We start from the raw sequence: 22500 nt of genomic DNA, 5'->3' as shown, positions 1-22500 counted from the left end.
GAAAAGACTCCTTTGGCCTGCATTTTACAGCGCCTTATGTTTCCATGGAAATTGTGAAGTAATGTGTTGTTTAATGATATGAAATTAGGAATTAGTGTCATAAAAGGTGTTCAGAATAGAAAGGGAAATAAGATTGCGGTAAAGCTAATCTCAGCAGATTCATTTGCCGATGTTTTAAACAATTTTGAGGATAGAGTTATAAAGTTAAATGAAACAGACTCGGTGAAAGTTATAAATCTAAGTTCCCAAGTTTTGTATGTATCGATAAGGAACGCACCATTCGAGATGGTTGATAAAGTGATAATAGATATATTGAATAGGTATGGAAAGGTAGAGCACTTAAGGCATAAGTTTGCAGTTGGGCACTTTTAAGCTTTATTCAATGGCATTCGCATGGCAAAGATGCGAGTTAAAGAAAACATCCCTTCATCAATTTATATTGAAAGACTGTAATTTAAATATGAGTGAGAGGAATGACATTTCTAATGAGGGAGATTTCCCTGAAATGCAGAGTGAAGAAAAGAATATATCAAATGTGAATAATAATGGAAGGGGAGAAGAGCGTGGAGGTAGAGCCAAGTTGCTGAATAAAAAAGAGAAAGGGACCAAAAGGAAGAAATGTTGGCACTAATGGGTATACGAGGTGTCGGACTTTCCAGTGAAGAAATGCACAAGGAACATGTTTGTGTGAATCTCAACGGACGTGCCCTCAAAGAAATAGTGGAAATGACAGACAGCCAAATACACCATCAGCAGTTTGTGGTCGAAGGTAGAGTAGTTGGATTCTACATTGTTAAGTTTCCTACTGAAGAAGGCCAAATGTTTGATACTGTCCCTATACCAAAATCACTGGCATCGGTGGAGAGTAGGAGGGGTGCAGTTGCAATGGGAAAGGTGAGAGAAGCAGCAGTTTGTAGAGTTTTCTTTGCGTTAGAGAAGGCCACCTTCTGAAGGGGGCACCACTTTAGGTTTTTTGGCTTGCCCTTAAGGGAGTCAAAGAGGGAGGACAAGAGTGTCATTGACGGCTAGTAAGAACTGGTGGTAACAATTAACTATGATCAAGAACTCCTGCAGTGCTTTTCCGTTTGAGGGTATGGAGAACTTCAGTACTGCTGTTACCTTCTTAGGAAGGGGACGAAGGCCCTCCGGATTAATGCAATGACCCAAGAATGCTATTCCTTGGCGCCAAAGGTATACATGTTATACCTAACAACAAGGCCATTCTGCTGCAGGTGGTTAAAGACGATGAGAAAGTGACGTAGGTGGTCTTCATTGAAGGGGGAGAATACCAGTATGTCATCCACGTTATATGAATTGTGGCCCCAGGATTAGAAGGCCAAAGCAGAAGTAATTAAAAGTATATGTGTTAAAGGCAGTGGTGATGGTGATGGTGGGGCTGTCTTCTGGGTTCATGGGCACCTGAACCCAGAATATAGAGAGTCAAAAATACTTTAGCTCTGTGAAGGTAAGTTGTGATGTTGGCAATATTGGGTAGGGAGTAGTGGCCTGGCTCTATCGACATGTTAAGATCCCTGTAATCCCCATGAGAGCTTAAGGATCTATCCTTCAGAATGATGTACAGGGGCAATGACCATGGACTTGAGGCCTTTTGACAAAGGCCCCTTTTTTCCATTTAAACAGTTGTGCTTTTAACAGCTGCCAAATGATCTGGGGCCAAATGTGTGAATCTTGCAAACACTATCGGACCCATCATCTTCATATGGTAATAGATACTATGCTTGGCAGAAACCAAGTGGATCTGGTATAGATCTGGGAGGAAGACATTGAGATATAAATTGAAGAGGTGGGTGTTGGTAACAGTTGGCATGTTAATGTGGAGATTGAGGTCAGAGGGAGCAGGTGATAATGGTGTGGACGAACAAGAGCTGGCTATGGCCAAGCATTGATGTGCAATATCAACCAGGAAGTGGAAATGGGTAAGGAAATCTGCATTGATGAGAGGCAATGTAATGTCAGCGATGATAAAATTCAACTGGAACTAGGCCTCTACCAATGGCCGTGTAAGCATCTTGTAACCATGGGTGTGGATAGAAATATGTTGGAATAATGAGGTCGCACCCTTAAGAGAGAACGTGGCAGAGGGAAATGAGAGGCACCAGTATTTACCAGAAAGTCCATATTTGATCCTGAATTGTACAAAAAGAAATTAGTGAATGGAGAGGTCACTGCCACATGGGATGGCTTACTTATTAATTTTTCCCCATTGACATCCAGAAGGACATTTCTCAGATGCAGCCCCAAATCTGGACTGGTAGTAGCACAACTGAGGGCAAGGGGTATTATCTAGTGGCTGTTGAGGGCGTTGGTTTGGGTGTAGGTGTAGGGCAGAATTGGTAGGTGGTGATGGGCTTTGTCACTGCCCAGGCATATTGTGAAGTGGGCGTTGATTTCCCACACCATTCACCTTAGCTTTAGTCGGCATTGTATGGTTGTTACCTTCATCATGAGTTGTTGATGGAGTTCTTAAGGTTGGGAGAGTGGCTGTCCATAAATGCATTGACTCTAGTCATCAGGCCCTTCTTGGACAAAATGTCAACATCAGGAAAGGCAGCTTGCACAGGTTCTGGCAGGTGTTGTATCCAGAGGGTAAGAAGTACGTTCATTTCATGAAGGGGAGCAATACTGATAATTTTTCTGAGGGCCATCGATGCATTTTGGTTACCCATTCATTGTTGAGAGAACTGAAAAAAATTTGGCTGTACAGATGGCTGGTGATTGTTAGTACTGCTCCAGGAAATATGATTTAGGCATTATATTGTATGAGGGCATCCCTTAATTTGCAAAGTCAATGGGAGATTTCTGGGGTGTTGTCAGGAAAAGTAGCAACGGCATACTTTGCTTTACTACTTGAGCATATCACGCCCTTGGTACAGAGCTGAACATCAGTGTGCTGAAACCCTGAAAATGCATCTCTACTGGCGAATGGTGGGAGATTTACTGTGGCAGCATCTACAAATTAGTCGTGGACGATGTTGGAAATCTTTGGAGGATACCGTAGATGAAGTGGTGAACTGAGAGATGGGCAGTGTGTTTGAGGCCCTTGATAGGCCACCAATATGATGGGAGTGAAGGAGAATGTATATAATATGAGTTCTTGAACAACTAACTTTATTTTAGTGACAATATAGGTATTTATAGGCTCCAAGGCGTCACATAAGGGTAACTATTTTTGTGTTCATTATTCAGCTTTTGTCAATAAGGTTGATATTGGCATAAGAATTGATAATGTAACAATAATAATGAAAACAGAGTTGCAATTAGTGTGATACACTCAACGTCCTTTGTCAAATAATTTGACTGAAGTTAAATTGTGATTAGTGTGTGCGCTGCTTAATAAAAAACAGAGGGTGCATTCTTTTTCATTTGAAGGTGCATTGCTTGCTTCACGTGTATTACAATGATTTTTTTTGCAGGATGGTTTTCAAAATTTCCCCATTTGTGTCTATTCTTTCAAAGATTTTCATTTTTACTCTCTGTTCAAGCCAACTAATAATAATTCTCCCTCAAAACTACTTTTGATCTGCTTTAGTTTCTTTTCTATTGTCTTATACTATGACCATACAACAAACCTTACAAACTCCTGTCTCTTCCTTACATAATAATTTTTTTGTTCATCACGATTGTGCTGTCACAGTGTGTGCGGTCAGCAACGTGTGGACACATGAGATATGGAAAGACTTACTTACTCATGTGCCCTGTTTAGGATGAGGAGAAATCTATATACAGAAAACACGTCTCGAATTTTACCTTGAAAAATTACGGATACATTTTCGGAAATACACCAATTTACATAAAAGCAGAGAGAGAGAGAGAGAGAGAGAGAGAGAGAGAGAGAGAGAGAGAGAGAGAGAGAGAGAGAGAGAGAGAGAGAGAGTATGGTGATGGGGTGAATTCAAAGAAGGAAGGAAAGCCTGGGATCTGTGGAGATTAGGCACCAGTGGGTGATTCCATTTAAAACCTGATACCCTCTGCTATCCGCCATTTTTTGCCGTGTTGAGTATAATGTTTTCAGTATACCTAATATTGATAACAACCTCACCACCAACCCTGACACCACTCACAGAACTTCTGCCTTTATTGTTATTTCATCATAAAACAAAAATAAATCAGGAGAGGTCTTAAAATCCGGTCTTATCCCACATTTCGTCGTTACTTCTTTACTCCGTTCCTCTCTGAATCTTTCCTGCTGCCTTTTGACAGTAAGTTCTCTATGAAATTAACTTATTTTCTTCTGCCAATTACCACTCTTACCTATTTTCGATCTATTTGTGTTTCACTATATCATAAACCTTTTTTCAACCCACTCAGGCTACTTGTAGAAAATATCTAATCACATAATATATAAGATAATGACATAAAAGAGTTATCGTCAGAGTGTGGTTTTAAACTTAAAAATATCCATCAATCTACTTAAATTGAACAACTTCACAGGAATTGTAACATTCAGTAACAGAAACACAATTATATGCTAGATCATATTTATTAAGGATTGTTTAGATATATATATAAATACATTTTTTGAGTCGGTCATAACGTTTGAGAAACTTTACCGCTTCTGATAGTATCATAAGTATAGATCAGTACTAATATATCAAACCTTGAGTTTTTCGTCTGCCTATCTTGTTTGTTCCTTAGCCCTTAAAAGCTTACATCTGTTCACAAATGGAATTTTATCCGATTAGCGATTCAGTCACAAAAGAAATAATAGAAATCAGGTACCCAAATAAGAGTATGATGAATAGGCCTTGCATGTGATCGATGCCCAATGGGATGACTCCGCTTCTGACTGTGAAGGCATTCTCGTCATTTTCAGGGGATTCAGAATCAGGCTGACTCTCCAAGATTTTCTTGTCCATTTTTCGGAACTGAAACAAGGACATAGACTGATAATAATTAGGGAATGAAGGAGTCAAGACACAAAGAGAGAGAGAGAGAGAGAGAGAGAGAGAGAGAGAGAGAGAGAGAGAGAGAGAGAGAGAGAGAGAGAGAGAGAGAGAGAGTAGTTTTTACAGATATCAACGAACTTTTATTCATTCATTCTCAAATTCAGGACAGTCTCAGAGACTAGTTACACAATAAAGCTTTTGCGTATCTTGAATTTTTTTTCCTTAGGCGTTGAAAACTTAAATTGATTCTTAATTACTATTATAGGGCAATATCATAATGAATGTCAAAACTTTAGTTGAAATGAACTTTTCGTATAAACGTGATCAATAACATACATAATTCATAGAGTTTATTATAATTTTTTTCAAGAGTTCGTAGATGCTTTGTATTTCAGATTATGTTGATTCTCTGATTGTGCATCTTTTGAATATTGTTTCTTGGTTTGTACTCAAGCACTTACCTAGAGTTCTATTACATTCCAAACCTTTGTATTAATATTTGGTACCTTCGTTCAGATAACATATTGTGCTTTCCTCACAAAATCTTTCATTATCTTTTACATTCATATCATCTGAGACTATTCTATATACTACTTACAAATAGATATTTAGTTAATTCTAACGATCTTGAATTTTCTTAAATAAGTTCACTTCCAAACAGTTCTCAAAAGGTTTTATCCCTTCGGCACCTAAATATGGAACGATCTTCCAAGTCATGTATTTTAATATTTGGAACCTCAGATTGCAAATATTTTCTTGTTGAACAAACTTTTATAAACCTCAGTTTATAATTAGATTGTCTTTTTATGATCAGTTGTTCTATATTATTTCTAGTATAGTGTCTATTTTAATCTTATATTTGTTATATATCTGTATTACTCTGCTTTCCACATAGGAATATTTAGGCTTGATGACTTATTTTTTTCCAATTGCGGTTACAAGTTGACTACTACTCTAATAATGATATAATAATGATAATGATAACAATGATTTGCTATCTACCTCATAGTATGTCATCCATAGCACCATTCACATCAACTATATCGTTATTTAAACACATTATTCTTTCTCATAATATTTTTTTACTGGGGTATCGTATATCTACTCTCAATTTTACCCTATTGATCACTAAACCTTAATCTTTTACCACTGACATTTCTTTGTCATGGTCAAACCCACCCTCTCCAAATAACATCTGTTTACCACACTTTTTACAAACAAAGCTTTATAAATCCGAATTTTTTACGACCTATCGTATGACATTCAACGTAAAAAAAATACTGGTTTCATTCCTTCAGTCTCAAAACATATACAAGAAATACTTCCACTTGAAGTTGGTATCTCTTGTTGATTATCAAGGTTTTAATGAACAAATTATTATTATTATTATTATTATTATTATTATTATTATTATTATTATTATTATTATTATTATTATTATTATTATTATTATTATTATTATTATTATTATGTTTTTAGCTAAGAGTTGAAATACCAAACCTAATGGTTATTTTATCAGTTCTTTCCAGCACCTTTTACCTGTTATCTTTAGCTATTGTTTACAGATATATTCATTTCCCCACATGATGCGTTCACTTTGTGTTTCCATTGCAAGATTTCTACACATTTGTTATGATATTGTTTATAATAATAATAATAATAATAATAATAATAATAATAATAATAATAATAATAATAATAATAATAATAATAATAATAATAATAATTATAATAATAGCTATTATCAAAATCATTATTATCATTATTGTTGTTGTTATAATTACTTTCTTATTATCTTTATATAACAAAATGCGATATTGATCTATATATTACAACTAATTTACTATGAACAACTTTTCCCAACTATAAACCCATGTAACATACTACTCATGTTTGTGATTAATTTATGCACGTGAATGTTCATTACCTTTTCAGACAGATTAATAGCATCGAAAAACCAGCGCCTTTCGAGGCCGCTTTCAAACATCCAAGTTATGGCTGTGTCGAATTTTGCCTTCAGCGGGGCATTGCTCTGGTAAGCAAGGGCTACACTGTATGGCAGAAAACACTCCTGAAAGATCAGTAATTATTTTGTTACTCACGAAATATATTGATGGTAAACAATAATGGATTTTGGGCATTATCCTGTGAATGACTTTATCAAGAATTTTTTAATATTTTCTAATTATGAATGAATTTCCATATGGGCTTGAAGACGAGTTTTCTTTTCCGCCTCTTATGTTAAAGATTTTTTTTTTTTTTTTAAATGTATGTTTCTATTTTGATAAGTATAAATATTCATTTCCTAATTCCTCTTTGGCTCTAAATATTACTATAATGAGGAGTGATTACATATATTTCAAAGTTATGGTCCACTGAAATTGCTGTCACCTATATAACGTGTATGAAAAGTTGAAAGTGAAAGTGGCAATTGGGGTTTTAATATATTACTACAATATGATAAAAACTTCACTGTATAGAAATAAAAAAAATATCTATAATCTATAAAGCATTATTAAACTATGGAAATTAACTAATATTTTTATTCTAATATAAAACTTAAATTGCACCTTTAATCGCTAAAGTAATTAAATTAGTAAACTATAAACAAGGATGCAGAATGAATACATCTTTCTTGAATAGAATAGGCCACTGAAGAAATGTCATTACTGGATGGCTGATATGTCGGACTTCCTACTACGAAAGGACGGAGTTGTTATGGAATGTTCAACTCTTATACAAAAACAAAATATTACATAATTTCTGCTATAAGGAAATCCCTTGATTGTGGTCAGGAAGTTCGTATGATTGGCCTTGATTTTAGTGCGGCCTTTGACCGTGTTAATCATGAGGCCCTTGTTTTCAAACTCAAACAGTTGGGAAGGGGTGGGTCGTTTCTTAGCATTATTATTGATTTTTTAAGTAATAGATCTCAAAGAGTTGTTGTTGATGGGCACCATAGTGAGTATAGGAATGGGATATCCGGTGTTCCATAGGGTAGTGTTCTTAGTTCATTATTTTCATACTATATACACATGAAATGTGGTTTGACCTAGAAAACATGCTTGTTGCATATGCAGATGATGCTACTCTCTTTGCATCAATTCCATCCCCTGAATGTAGATCTAGGGTTGGTGAATCCCTTTATAGAGATTTAGCTAAAATTAGTGCATGGTGCAAATTATGGGGTATGAAGTTGAATCCTAATAAAACTCAAAGTATGATTGTAAGTAGGTCAAGGACGGTGGCTCCTCAACATCCGGATCTCAGTATTGATAATGTTTCTTTAAATTTGTATGACTTAAAATTTTAGGTGTGATTCTCGACAGCAAAATTTACTTTTAAGAAACACATTAGGTCTGTGTCTTCTTCAATTGCACAAAAAATTGGTTTATAGAGAAAGTCTTACAAGATTTTCAGTGATCAATCTATTCTGAATAAGTGTTTTAATTCTTTCATTCTACCTTATTTTGAGTATTGTTCTCCTGTCTGGTGTTCAGCTGCTGATTCTCATCTTAATTTGTTGGACAGAAACTTACGGTCTATTAAATTTCTTATTCCTGATGTAGATATTAATCTCTGGCACCGTCGTTCAATTAGTTCATTATGCATGTTGCATAAGATTTTTCATAACTCTCGCCATCCTTTACATTCAGATCTCCTTGGACAATACTATCCTGTTCGTAATACTAGGCAGGTAGTTAATTCTAATAGCCAGGCCTTCTCCATCATGAGGCTCAATATTACACAGTATTCTAGAAGTTTTATTCCAGCTGTTACCAAGTTGTGGAATGATCTTCCTAATCGGGTAGTTCGAATCAGTAGAACTTCAAAAGTTCAAAGTTGGATCAAATGTTTTTATGTTGACCAGGCTGACATGAGTCTTTTTATAGTTTATATATGATATATCTGTTTTTGACGTTGTTAATAGTTTATATATGACATATCTATTTTGACGTAGTTACTGTTTTTAGAATGATTTATTGTTAGTTTGTTCCCATCATTTATTTATTTCCTTATTTCCTTTCCTCAATGGGCTATTTTTCCTTATTGGAGACCTTGGGCTTAGAGCATCTTGCTTTTTCAACTAGGGTTGTAGCTTGGCTAGTAATAATAATAATAATAAAAAGAATTGTGCAAGTAATGGTACTTTGTCTGTCTATCTTGACAGGTCATGCGAATATTACAGTAATTTGGGGTCTTCTGAAAAGCTATTAATATATTTGATGGTTCAATATTATGAGATTATAGGTAAACTGGAAACAAATTCTCTTTTTTCTGCTCCAATACCATTATATTTAAAGAATTATTTTATTTTGAGTTATTTTGAGAAAATTCAACAAAGTGTAATTGCTCTTTAGGTAATTTTACGTATCATGTTTAACAATTAATTGAATTTGAATACTATAAACTAAAGTGAAGTTAAAATCTATATAATCAAGTAGATATTAGATACAATATTGTGATAAGCAGTGAAATGCATCCCCCAAAATGACAGTAAGTTGAGGAAACGTCATAAGGAGAGAGAGCTCAAAATTGCCGGGTTTTTCGATTTCAAGCTGATTGTTCATTATATTCTAGCTTATATTCTATGAAGAGTTTGATCTCTTATCCTTATTTCATGAGCCACTTTATAAACCCACAACACGAAGAACTACAAGACCATGAATTGCTCATAGATGGAATAATGATAAAATACTACAGATATCATCAGACTTTTATCATATGTTATTATAACAAGTACTTTGATTTTATTAGAATATATCAAAAAAATTTTCTCTGTTTAAAATTTTACTTTCAAATAAGTATAAACACTATAATTACTAAATAATTTTTATTACTTATGATGCAAAATGTTTAATCATTCAAAAGTGAAAGTATTGAAGCACGCGTTTGAAGAGATTCTTATGTAAGAGGATATCAACCAAATCTCTTTCTTACCTTCATAATCCTGACAAGAGGACGTCCCTGTGGTGTTGTTAATTGAGCACTTGTGTATTCCAGGTAAGACTGGCTCTGAATCATGACACCTTCTCCATTCAAAACTTTTTTCTTGATGTCAGCCAACGTTTTAAGATATTCGAAACGTTCGGCCAATGCCTGTAATGAATAGCAAAGAAACTACTTTAAATTGGTTCTCTAGCTATCTGACTTTCTATCTGTCTGTCTGTCTGTCTCTCTCTTGTAGTATGTACAGTCCTTACACTCACAGATATTTAAATGTGTATGCACAGAAATATACTTCAATATTCCATAATACAGAAAGAAATAATAGATTTTGCCTCGCTAGTATTTTTTCCCCATATTTCATATGAGAAAACTAGTTAAGAGTAAAAAAATGTAGATCACAGAAATATCTTATGATATCTATTTATTTAATCAAAGCTAAACTTTAGGTACTAATTGCGGCAGTAACATACTTTTTCTTAAACTCGCTTAACTCTTGAAGGAAAGTAAATGTTCTTTGTATGTATTTGCTCTCATACTCAGGAAATCTTTATTTCATTCCAGCTAATATCTATATAAATTTAACTCCAAAATATGTGAAACATTGCCTCGGTAATTCCGGTTATTATGTAGGCTACCAGAAAAATCAAACATTTGCATCTTTAAACCTTTTTGCCAATCACAACATGACGTTCAAGTGTAGTAAACTGTAAAAAGACAAATATTTGAGACCATTATATATGTCGTGACAAATTCATGTTAGATAGCACCCATTCGAAAGCTCATAGCTGGTCCTTTAAGGTATTTTGTAAGATCACAACGAGCCTTAGAAGCTGTAAATACGAACGTGAAAGACATTAAAGGTAGTTGAAAGTTGTTGAGGGAAGTAACTTCACTTAGCCAGTGATTTTCGCCAGACGCTTCCCATAATATCTAGAGACGAAAGAAGGTGAAATTATTGCATGGTTAAAGTCCAGTAGGTTTTGGAAGTACTGTATGTGAGAATCTTGAAGTTGATGAAAAATGTTCGAATGCATTTATTAAGTAAAAATTACGTTGAAGATTTTTGTGATTGCCTTTTAAAGGTCGACAATGGTAAGATCGCACCCGATGTCGATGGTAAGAGCATCCTACCACGTGGCGTGCTTATAAGTGATATAGACGAATTGATCAATTCTGTTTTCCCCAACATACTGGCTTATAATGAAATTATAACATAATTAAGGATCGACCAGTACTTGCCTTTGAAAACGACTCTGTAAACTTTTTGAATGATAAACTTCTTGATACATATCCCGGCACAGAAACTATCTATTCATCCATTGATTCAGTTTTGAGTGATGATTATCCCATTGACTTTTTGAATTCTCTCAATACACCAGGACTACCACTACACTTACTTCGTTTAAAGCCTGGATTTCCTATAATCTTATTGAGAAATTTAGAGCTCCTGGTACTGTGCAGTTGAAGAAGATTGTCAGTTGCGAAATTAATACCGAATGTTATTGAAGCAATCATAATAAATAGCAAATTTTAAAGAGAAAATGTATTCATTTCTAGAAGCCCTCTTATTCCATCTGATTTACCGTTCAATTTTAAACGTATCCACTTCATATCAATTTAGGCTCAGTAGGCTACAGGGTTAGACCATGAAAGTTGAAGTTTAGATCTCGCTGATTCGTGTTTTTCTCAGTCACTTGTACTAGGCGTGTTCTAGAGTTGGTTCCAGTCGATGTCTTCATGTTCTTTTTCCCGATGAGAGATAATGTCATGTACCAAAAAATTCTGTATTCGTCAAATATTGAAATAATCTATAATATATTCCTTATCATTGTTTATCTCTTCTCAAGGAAAATAATACTTTGGAGAATAATTCTCTATCACGTAATCTATAGAACTGTTACAATAAATGTCATTGATATTGAAATAAAAAAGGGGAATTAATACAAAGTTGTTTAGCCATTCTAAATCAAGATATATTCTTCGTGTCGTTCAAATTATACTTCACCAATCCCTGGGTTGTTATTTTAGCACAAAGTTGTGTTCCTAAAAAAATTCCCTTACATTTAAATGATGGGGTGGCGCAATGGCCACCCATCTGCTAGTTTTACATAAACAGCAGATTACTAATGACTCGGTCTTCTTCCACTGACTTCACTGGGGTTATTCTAAGACTATGAAAAATATTTTCTTCACTAACGATAATCAAATATTTCAATAGGAATTTATCAACCTTGTCAACTATTGGAAACCAAAGCATTTTGCCATACACAAGTTTGCTAAAAAATAATATAATTGTATGAGCGAATCAAGAAATGCCCTAGCTATTTCACTGATTAAAGTTCAGCCTCAGCTTAGCGTCTGTTTCAAGAACACCAGTGTTAAAATGTCGCTATACACTTATTTACATTATGGAAAATAAACAAATCTAACGTACCCGTAAGTATTTGTTCTCTGAATCGGCCATTTGACTTTGGAAGAAATAAACCAATTCATGGATTTGGCGTCTGGACTCGAATAGTTCCTTGAATGTTTCCATGCTTGATGGTTGTCTCGAAATAGTGAGGAAGGCAGTTAGATTAGAGCTATAACCTGTCGTTAAAAGAATGGCGTAAATCCACAGAGAGGCCACAAAGATCCGACTGCTTGCGTGAGTAGGAAGCAAGTGGTTAGGATGTCGGAAGTGAGCTCCCACGGCGTAAAAAGTCGAAAATATTACAGACTGTAGGTTCGATCTTTCATATCCTCTGTAAAATGAAGGGAGATTGGATGAGCAAAATAATTCTTGGGAATGTCAGAAAAAATACGGTATGGTACAGAATTCAGGAATGAAAATTATTATTTCCATTTTGCTTAAGTAAGGTTTTGTGTAAGAGGAGAAGAGAAATTATTTATTTTCGATTTTACGATGGTTATTCATCCATTCCTTAAGTGCTGTAAGAATACCCAAAGTAAGAAATAGATATATAACATACATATTACCCGAATGGGCCAATAACCTTCCTTTTTCAATTACTAACTTACTCGTTCCGCTATTCCAGTAATGGCGTTTATGATTTAGTTAAAGACTAATGCTTAAACATGCACAAAATATGAGGGATGAATGTTCATAAAACCAAAGATTCAGATAAAATTTATCTTTTAATGCAAGTGAAATATTAATAAACCAAAAAAGATGAGATTCTCAACCATTCTCGGTGACCTTTGGCATTTTACCTCTACAGGGAGCTTTCATAATTCATGAAAGAATTCTAGCACATTCACATGTAATTGACCGTGAATTCTTTCATTTATCTGCACGGGACTACTTTCCTATCGGGTGACTTTAGCTTCTAGGGGTCTGCTTTTCAGACTAGACGACCCGTTGATAAAGAAAAGGTATCTACAAATAATAATAATAATAATAATAATAATAATAATAATAATAATAATAATAATAATAATAATAATAAAGTTATGTTAACCTCCACCCTTCACCCAAATATGTCTTAAAATATAACACTTTAAGGAAGAAATAATGTATACATATATATATATATATATATATATATATATATATATATATATATATATATATATATGTATATATATATATATATATATATATATATATATATATATATATATATATATGTATATATATATATACATATATATATATATATATATATATATATATATATATATATATATATATATATATATATATATATATATATATATATATATATATATATATATTAAAATAAAGTTGATACATTCTTCATTTTAACTTTGATAATCTGAACTAAATATTATTCGTCAGTGTAGCTTACGTAATTTTCCGCTTTTGTTTGGAGAGTTTTATTCTTTCATCCTAGACAGTTTCTTTAGATATGCTATTTTGAGAAATCAGCGAATAGAGAAAGGAAACTAAATATTAGATATAAGGTTACAATATATTAACACCTGAGCCAAACCAGTCTAGTGTTAATATAAAAATCAACAGACGCAGAAGAAGCCTTTAACCCTAAAGGATTGTGCTAAAATACTTTATCTTAAAAAAGAAAAAAAAAAAAAAAAAAAAAAAAAAAAACACTTAATCCCTATCCAAGCTTTGATAGATTAGAAAAAAAAACAACATGATGTTTTGGAAATAGAAAATTGCCGAAAATATTAGTCTCATTCGTAATTCTGGCAATTCATGGAATGATCGTGTTGTTCTGTAATCAGCCATAACCTTACAATGTGTTATACTGCAGCCTCATTGAACCTCGAAATGAGAAATCCTATTTTTGATTCCTACTCCGTTAAGTACACATAACGTAATTTCATCACCAAATGTCATTCTATATGTCTGATGATTTTCACATCAAGCACGGTCAATAGCTTGGATATAATAGCACCAAAAGTGATAAATGGAAAGAGGTTTAAAACCTAATTGTTAGATAAAAATTGTTATGAAAATCAATAGTTTTATGGAGATCTATATAATGAAAATAACCAGCATTGTTCAAGGGTTACAATAACTACTTAGCACATAAAAACTGATTCTGAAAAAGCTAAATTCTATGTAAATACCCATTAAAAAGTATGATAAGAAACGTTTTCAGCAATCCTAAGAAGAAATTAGGACATTTGACACGATTCTGATTGATACCAATATGCAGTAAAATGGTTCACTATGTGTTGTCTCTACAAATAAAGATCTGGGAAACTTTAGGATTTGTAATTGTCTTTTTGAATGCAGTTAGACAGGTAAAAATTTAGAATATTATAACTGGAATTTATTGATAACGATAGTGATGATGATAATATAATTCATTGCTAACGCTTCCTACCTTCTACTACCAGATATAGACAAAAGATGTAGCATAGGGCCAGTGATGAAAAATCCAGCGAATATGGCCACCCATGTTTCAAGTTTGAAAGGGAGTCCCAGAGATTGCCATTTTGGTAGAGGAGGTTCCATTCGGGTTAAAAAACAGCTTCTCTGAAGTATAAAGGGAAAATAGGAATATAGGTTACTAGATTGGTTTAAAAGAACGGCAGAAATATTAAGTCACGCATTACATAGTCTTTCCCGTCATTCTTGATTTTTCAATCTATACAGAAATGAAAGGATATTTTCAATTGCATACAAACATACAGTCAAATTCAATAGCCCACTGACGTTAGTGACCATTGTTTTCCCAGTGTAAAGAAAGTATAGATTACCACGTTTGAAAGTGTAGGCAAACTTTTTAATTAGGTAGTGGCGGACACCAATGTCCTATTGTGAAACAGGGCTTAGGATCACCCGCGTCTGAGTGTGGGCGAACTTTTTAATTTGACTGTACATTTCGCTAATGCTTAATAACGTAAATGTTAATCACTAACAACGCCGGTAAATGGAGTGCTGAACTCTTGAAATTCTCTTCTACCCAAGTCACCTGTCACGAAAATGTTGGCAATACCGATGTCGCCTTTTCCGCTTCCCATGAGAGCAACCATGCCATTCCAGCTGCCGTTAGGTAGTTTCGTTCCCCATAACTCTCCTGAAGAATTTTATTTGGAAAGAATTGTTACCCACTTTGTAAATAGGGGTGTTTGTTTAACTATATGTGTAAAATTATGCACCAAATGATAATTCAAATGATAATTCAACCATGTTTCATTTGTTAATAAAATTCAAGTTTACACAGAAACACGATTTACAATTTATCAAATAAAATTATAGCATACTGAACACATATGTAAACAACAATGCTATTTGAAAAATAGACCATGAAATATGTGGGCTCAGAGAAAAGAAAAACAATAAATAGGAGTTAAATATGAGATTTCAGTTTTGATACCCGTAGGAAAGATTCCAGGTGAAAAAAAAAAAAAAAAAAAAAAAAAAAAAAAAAAAAAAAAAAAAAAAAAAAAAAAAAAAAACTCGCTATTAAGTCCGATATCATCGCTTAGGCAAGCTATTCAAATTACGATATTTTGATATAGCATGACGTCACTCTAGAAGCAGTCTCCCCTTTCAACAGCACCGACTCTGACAGGTATACGTAGTAACACGATGCAAGGATACCTTTACAAAAATACTTCTTAAAGTATAATTGTTTTGATTTTGTTGTACTAATAGTACAGATTTTCTTTATGGCAGACCATACATCAAATTTTCATAATAATCATGCAATTTTCGGAGACGGTGGCCGGGGTTTGACCTGACTAGAGGTATATAGTATTACTTGACCTTTGTCACGTTTATCAACTTCCAGCAGCCCTGCCTCCCATTTGTGGTGTACTTGGATACTATAGTAATAGCAAAAAGACCACTAATAGGGCTATTCGATGTTTTAGTTCCTCAAAAGAAGAAACAACAAACAAGAAATGGTTTGTGCTTTCAAACGCGCAGACGAAGTTAACTGGAAGCATGCTATAATTTGTACAGTTCATTTTAAAGCAGATGCTGATGACATTGAATATTTACTTTTCAAGTAAAGATAATAGCTGACCTTTCGTTATTGTGTAAGGAAAATTCATAGGGACGAAATTATCTATGTATTCCTTATTGATTAGTCATCTATGTATTATTATTATTATTATTATTATTATTATTATTATTATTATTATTATTATTATTATTATTATTATTATTAACCAGACTATAATCCTAATTGTAAATGCAAAATGTTAGAAGCCAAAATGAGCCTCCAAGAGTGAAAGAAACCCAGTGAAATTCTTCATTTCATATAACATTTCCTGAGCTGTCCTCTTGAGTCCTCGCTTTATGGCTCGTGCATATCTATCCTCTTCCTTTTCAAATACACTGCTACCTGCAAATACATTGTTACATTTTAGATTTTTTGAAATCACAACAACAATTCCTATACTTAAAGAACAAAAAACTTAATAGATTTATATATTTAATGGTTACTTAATGAGGCACTAAACCAAAAAAAAAAAAAAAAAAAAAAAAAGTTTTTGAAAAACTCAATATTTCCAATCTTTTAAGTTTCAAAAATAGTATGGGAAATCTATTTGAGCGCTTATAATAGCTTGTAGAGGTGTATAAAGAAACAGAGACCCTTTAAAGAGAGGGCGTGACGCTTTCGAATGTATGCACTTCGGTAATAAAGATTGTATTTGTTTATTTTACAATGGCTGGTTATGTCATTATGTCTTATATATCTGGCGGTTTCTGACAATTTTTCCCCTTAGCAGAACCACTAACTGACCAAAGTCCACCATACAATAACCAATTACAGCCAAGGAAATTAGTAGTATCTCGATTCCCTTGAAGAAAGGTTGTTGTAGTTTCGCTCTTGAAATGATCTGTTATTTACGCTTTCTTTGACCATTTTTGTGTTTCTTTTTGGCATATACTATGCAATGGTAAAATTTAACCATGGAATCCGGCAAGTTCAGACAGCCACAAGGAAGTTCTGCAACGAAGCAAGAAAAGTTACGAAAAACATGATAAAAAAGAATTTGTGATGCTATAAGAAAAGAAAGCAATAAAGAATAGATAAAAACAAGAAAATAAGGAAATTTCAGGAAGAAGAACGTACTAATGCTGAAGAGTGAGAGACTTACGGTGCCGGAATGGCACCACTTCCATAGTGCCATTTGTTTTTTTGGGAGGAGCACCAGTGAGGAAAGGGAAGGGACCCACTACTGGATAAAAAAACCCTCTCCAATGATTTGATGCTTTGAGAACACCTCAGCTGTGAGGTAATTTGCCGGCAAAGGTGCAAAAATGAAATCAAGAAGAAAATTACAGTGATGCCTAGAAGTAACCTTATGGTAAGTTGGAACCCAAAATTAGTTATTAATATTTTTTCAAAATGATTGATTATCTGCCCGCAATATCAGTATGCCTGAAAATTAAAAGTTTCAACAGAGAAATAAGTGTCACAATCATTTCCTAATTTTAAACGTCCGTAGTCAAAAACTAGTTTTTTGTACTTCAATTATTCATAAAAAGTCAATTTTCTTCACATATTTACTCTAAACTTCTCATGGATGTTGATATTAGTCGTGGATATATGCAGAAAGATTTTTTTTTTTTTTGACGAACTGAAAATTGACCTAGTCATTTGGAATCAAATAAAAAAATCTTAGATTTCCGTGGTCATTCTGGGCAGCCATCTTGTGAGCATAATATTTCATTATATTTTGGGAAATACCAAAAAAAAGAAAGAAAAAAAAACTTACTGATATTTTCATTATGTTAAGTACATCCATGACAAATTTTGTGTCTCAAGCACAAATGATAAAGCCCGTAGGATATTTTTAGAACCTTTTTACTGTTTATAAATGACGTCACAGCGCTGTCATTTCATTATATCACGCCAACACAATATTTGAAATTATATTCAACATAATCCACGAATGTTTCAAAATATCAATTAAATTCCCCCCCCCTCCCCCCCACACACACCTTTTTTTGCACCCCCTTAAAGTCAGCGGCAGAGAACTTTGATTTTATAGTCTAATGCAATTTACTTTTCATAATCTAGGTGTCACGGACGGTAAAATATTTTAGGAGAATAGAGCCGAAGGGAAGAAATGTATCATGCAGGTTTTTGGCAAATTGCTCAACTTATAACTTACCATTAGGTAAAAAAAATAGGGTTGGCACAGACTCTCCCTTCAGTGCACGTTGACTTTAGGGATTTTCAATTCTCAGGAGTCGGTACTTCATGCCATCAGGATAGTCCTCCGATTTAAAATGGACTGAACAAATTAGAGCATGCTTCCAGTTAACATCGTCTGCATGTTTGCAAGCATGCACAATTTCTTCTTCGTTTTGTTATCATGAGGGAAGCTAAAATATCGAATACCCATATTAATGGTCTTTTTGCGATTATTATGGCATCCAAATACAACACAAACGGAGGCAAGGCTGATGGAAGTTAAACGTAACAGAGATAAAGTAATGCTACTTCTAATCAGGTCAAACCTCGGCCACCGTCTCCGAAAATTGACGTCATCAAAGTTCTGCCCACATGCACGTAGCTCACTGATGATATTTTAAGAACCTTGCATACAACATGAATAAATCAATAAAAAAACATACAATCAGCTCGCACTTTACACTAATTTATGCTTCGTGATTCCACTTATACGCGACACAGCGAACCACAATACCCATTAAATAAGAAATCAAATATTCGTGATAAAAAATCTCACGGCTCAATGATTTCAAATAGCCTGTGCTCCTTAGCACTCCTTCGCGCCAATTATCTCTCCCTCCAACCAGCTCTTCTCGCTGTACACTGTATATCCATTTACTGTGGTCAGGAATTTCAGTTATATATGAAATAAACTGGATTTTGATTAAACTGGCGATTCACTTAACTGTATCTAATAATAATATATGTAATATTCACATTTTAGTATCGTATTTGTATTTGTAATCTTTTTCATTGTATACGTTTACGCTTTACAAATATAAATGTGTATATACAAGAAGAGAACATACCAGAGGGAGGTTCTGTGTAGATTATCGAGAAATTGAAGACCCGGGAGAGGGCTTCGACAATTGCAATCTCCCATCCAAAGCGGAAGAGCAGCTCGCCATTCTGTCCCTTGCGGTAGATAATGGACGGAGGAAATTCGAAAGTCACTACCTGTGATTAAAAAAAAAAAATAATGAGTTGGTTAATGCCATTATTTTACAGGTAACGCTGAGTAATTAAATATTTTTCCTTTTTAGCTTTGCGTTATGTATACACACACATTGTACACACAGCCAAAGCAGGCTCTGTTGCAGAGTCACCTCCTCTTCCTAACCAACATAAACACATATTGAAGTAAACACTTCATGAATCAATATAATATAAATACGCAAGATTTGATGGTTATTTTACCTCCCTTTATTATTATTATTATTACTTACTAAGCTACAACCCTAGTTGGAAAAGCAGTATGCTATAAGCCCAGGGGCTCCAACAGGGAAAATAGCTCAGTGCGGAAAGGAAAAAAGGAAAATAAAATATTCTAAGAAGAGTAACAACAATAAATATCTCCTATATAAACTATAAAAACTTTAACAAAACAAGAGGAAGAGAAATAAGATAGGAGAGTGTGCTCGAGTGTACCCTCAAGCAAGAGAACTCTAACCCAAGACAGTGAAAGGCCATGGTACAGAGGCTATGGCACTACCCAAGACTAGAGAACAGTGGTTTGATTTTGGAGTGTCCTTCTCCTAGAAGAGCTGCTTACCATAGCTAAAGAGTCTCTTCTACCCTTACCAAGAGGAAAGTGGCACTGAACAATTACAGTGCAGTAACCCCTTGGGTGATGAAGAATTGTTTGGTAATCTGTGTTGTCAGGTGTATGAGGATAAAGGAGAATATGTAAAGAATATGCCAGACTATTCAGTGTGTATGTAGGCAAAGGGAAAATGAACCGTAACCAGAGAGGAGGATCCAATGTAGTACTGTCTGGCCAGTCAAAAGACCCCATAACTCTCTAGCGGTAGTATCTCAACGGGTGGCTTAAAAAACTAGTTAAAATTGATATGTAAATCTGGGTGGAAATGAATTGAAAACCTGGCATAATCAATACAAAATTCGGTATAGATTTCACATGTGTATATACAGACATTTTATAGATAGTAGGTTGGCCAGAATACCAACCACCCGCTGAGATGCTACCACTAGAGAGTTATTGGGTCCTTTGACTGGACAAACATTATAACATTGGCTCACTCTCTCTGGTTACGGCTCACTTCTTCTACACATACACCGAATAGTCTGACCCATTCTTTCCTCATTCTCCTCTGTCCTCATGCATCTGACAATACTGAGATTACCAAACATGTTTTCTTCGTTCAATGGTTAACTACTGCACTGTAATTGTTCAGTGAATACTTTCCTCTGGTAAGGGTAAAAGAGACTCTTCAGCTATAGTAAGCAGATCCTTTAGGAAATGGAAGCTCCAAAATCAAACCATTATTCTCTGGTCTTGGGTAATGTCATACCCCTGTACCATTGTATACCACTGTCTTGAATACAGTTCTCTTAGAGTTTTTATAGTGTACAGTATATGTGAAAAATCTATTTTAATGTTGTTACGGTTCTTAGAATGTTTTATTTTTATTGTTTATTACTTTTCTTGTAGTTCTTTAATTTCCTTTTCTCACTGGGTTATTTCTACCTGTTGGAACCCTTGGGCTTATACTGTAGCATCCTTCCTTTCCAACTAGGGTAGTAGCTTAGCTAATAATGGTAATAACAATAATGATAATAATATACACACATGTATAAAAACAAAAATAATATATATATACATATATATATATATATATATATATATATATATATATATATATATATATACTGTATATATATATGTATATGTATATATATTTATGTAAATATATATATATATATATATATATATATATGTGTGTATATGTGTATATATATATATATATATATATATATATATATATATATATATATATATATATATATATATACAGCATATGTATATATATATATATATATATATATATATATATATATATATATATATATATATATATATATATATATATATATAATTATAAGCGTAAACACACGGTATTAGTGTTTTAATGATAAAGCTCATAACCAATAATAAACTTATAGGTAGATGGAATGAACGGGTTTTTGTCATTCTTGGTATATACTTTCGAAAATTATCCCTACTTATACATATTATTCTAGTAATAATGGTACAAATGTGTATTGATATTCAAGTTATAATAGCACTGAGATCAATAACGATATCTGTGTAGAAGCCATTTCAAGACAGGAAATGTTGATAGGTACAATTACTTACTTTGGCATCATAGAGAAAAAATGCAACATTATCTGAAAAAATTTCTGTTGTATTAATATTTAGCAATGGTGATAATATAATAAAAAAACAAAACATAGAAGCAAACTTATTTTAAGGTCTTTACCGTTAATGGAACTCCATGAAAATTTGCTATTTTGTCAGGGAAAATCTCATCTGAAATACCAGAATTTCGTTTGCCCCAGCTGGTGATATATGCCAATCCCTTACCCTGGTAGAGTTGGTTGGTGTACATGAAGTAATGGCTGGGCCGACTTCCCTTTTAAAAAGAAGAAAAAGGTTATTACAGCATATGGTAATATATAGTATTTGATCATAACATTATGCAATTATACTGTATATACATGTACTTGTTTAAGGTTACAAGAACACCTGATTAGACCCTTTTGCTAATTTATTTTTCATTGTGATACTTGCACATATGAACACATGTGTCAGAATTAATATATATATATATATATATATATATATATATATATATATATATATATATATATATATATATATATATATATATATATATATATATATATGTAAATATCACCCACGAATGGCATTTAATACCGAATTCTATCTTGGGAATATATATCCACTTGGAATTCATTTTATGGTAACAGCTTCTGGCCGGGTGGGGATTCGAACCACCACCTGTTCGGCTAGAGACTATGCCTGCAGTGACCATACCGACTCAGCTATCAAGAGAGACTAAAAGTTTAAGACCAATCTCCGTACATATTCCTGTCGAATTCAGGAATCTGTTCACAGAGTTGAAATAAACCCACCTCCACCATGATAGCTGAATCGTGAGTTTGCAACACGTGGTTATTTTAATGAACAT

At 33.7% G+C, this 22500-nt stretch overlaps 1 protein-coding gene across 1 annotated transcript in view; it reads right to left on the bottom strand.

Annotated features, from left to right (window-relative positions):
* Positions 1-4494: 4494 nt before the first annotated feature.
* The window catches only part of LOC137634668 (ionotropic receptor 21a-like), a 24282-nt gene continuing 6276 nt past the window's right edge, over positions 4495-22500 (bottom strand). Inside the window, exons 5-12 of the mRNA XM_068367145.1 lie at positions 21769-21921; positions 19297-19444; positions 15213-15370; positions 14675-14826; positions 12292-12601; positions 9849-10007; positions 6835-6978; positions 4495-4886 (exon numbers count right to left, since the gene is read on the bottom strand). Coding sequence (XP_068223246.1) covers positions 4692-4886; positions 6835-6978; positions 9849-10007; positions 12292-12601; positions 14675-14826; positions 15213-15370; positions 19297-19444; positions 21769-21921 — 1419 coding nt within the window. The 3' untranslated portion in view covers positions 4495-4691. The remainder of the gene's footprint in view (positions 4887-6834; positions 6979-9848; positions 10008-12291; positions 12602-14674; positions 14827-15212; positions 15371-19296; positions 19445-21768; positions 21922-22500) is intronic.

The sequence above is a fragment of the Palaemon carinicauda genome, chromosome 45, assembly GCF_036898095.1.
Source record: "Palaemon carinicauda isolate YSFRI2023 chromosome 45, ASM3689809v2, whole genome shotgun sequence".
Taxonomy (NCBI): Eukaryota; Metazoa; Arthropoda; class Malacostraca; order Decapoda; family Palaemonidae; genus Palaemon; species Palaemon carinicauda.
Note: the sequence above shows the minus strand (reverse complement) of the source record. Positions and strands in the feature narration are given on the sequence as shown.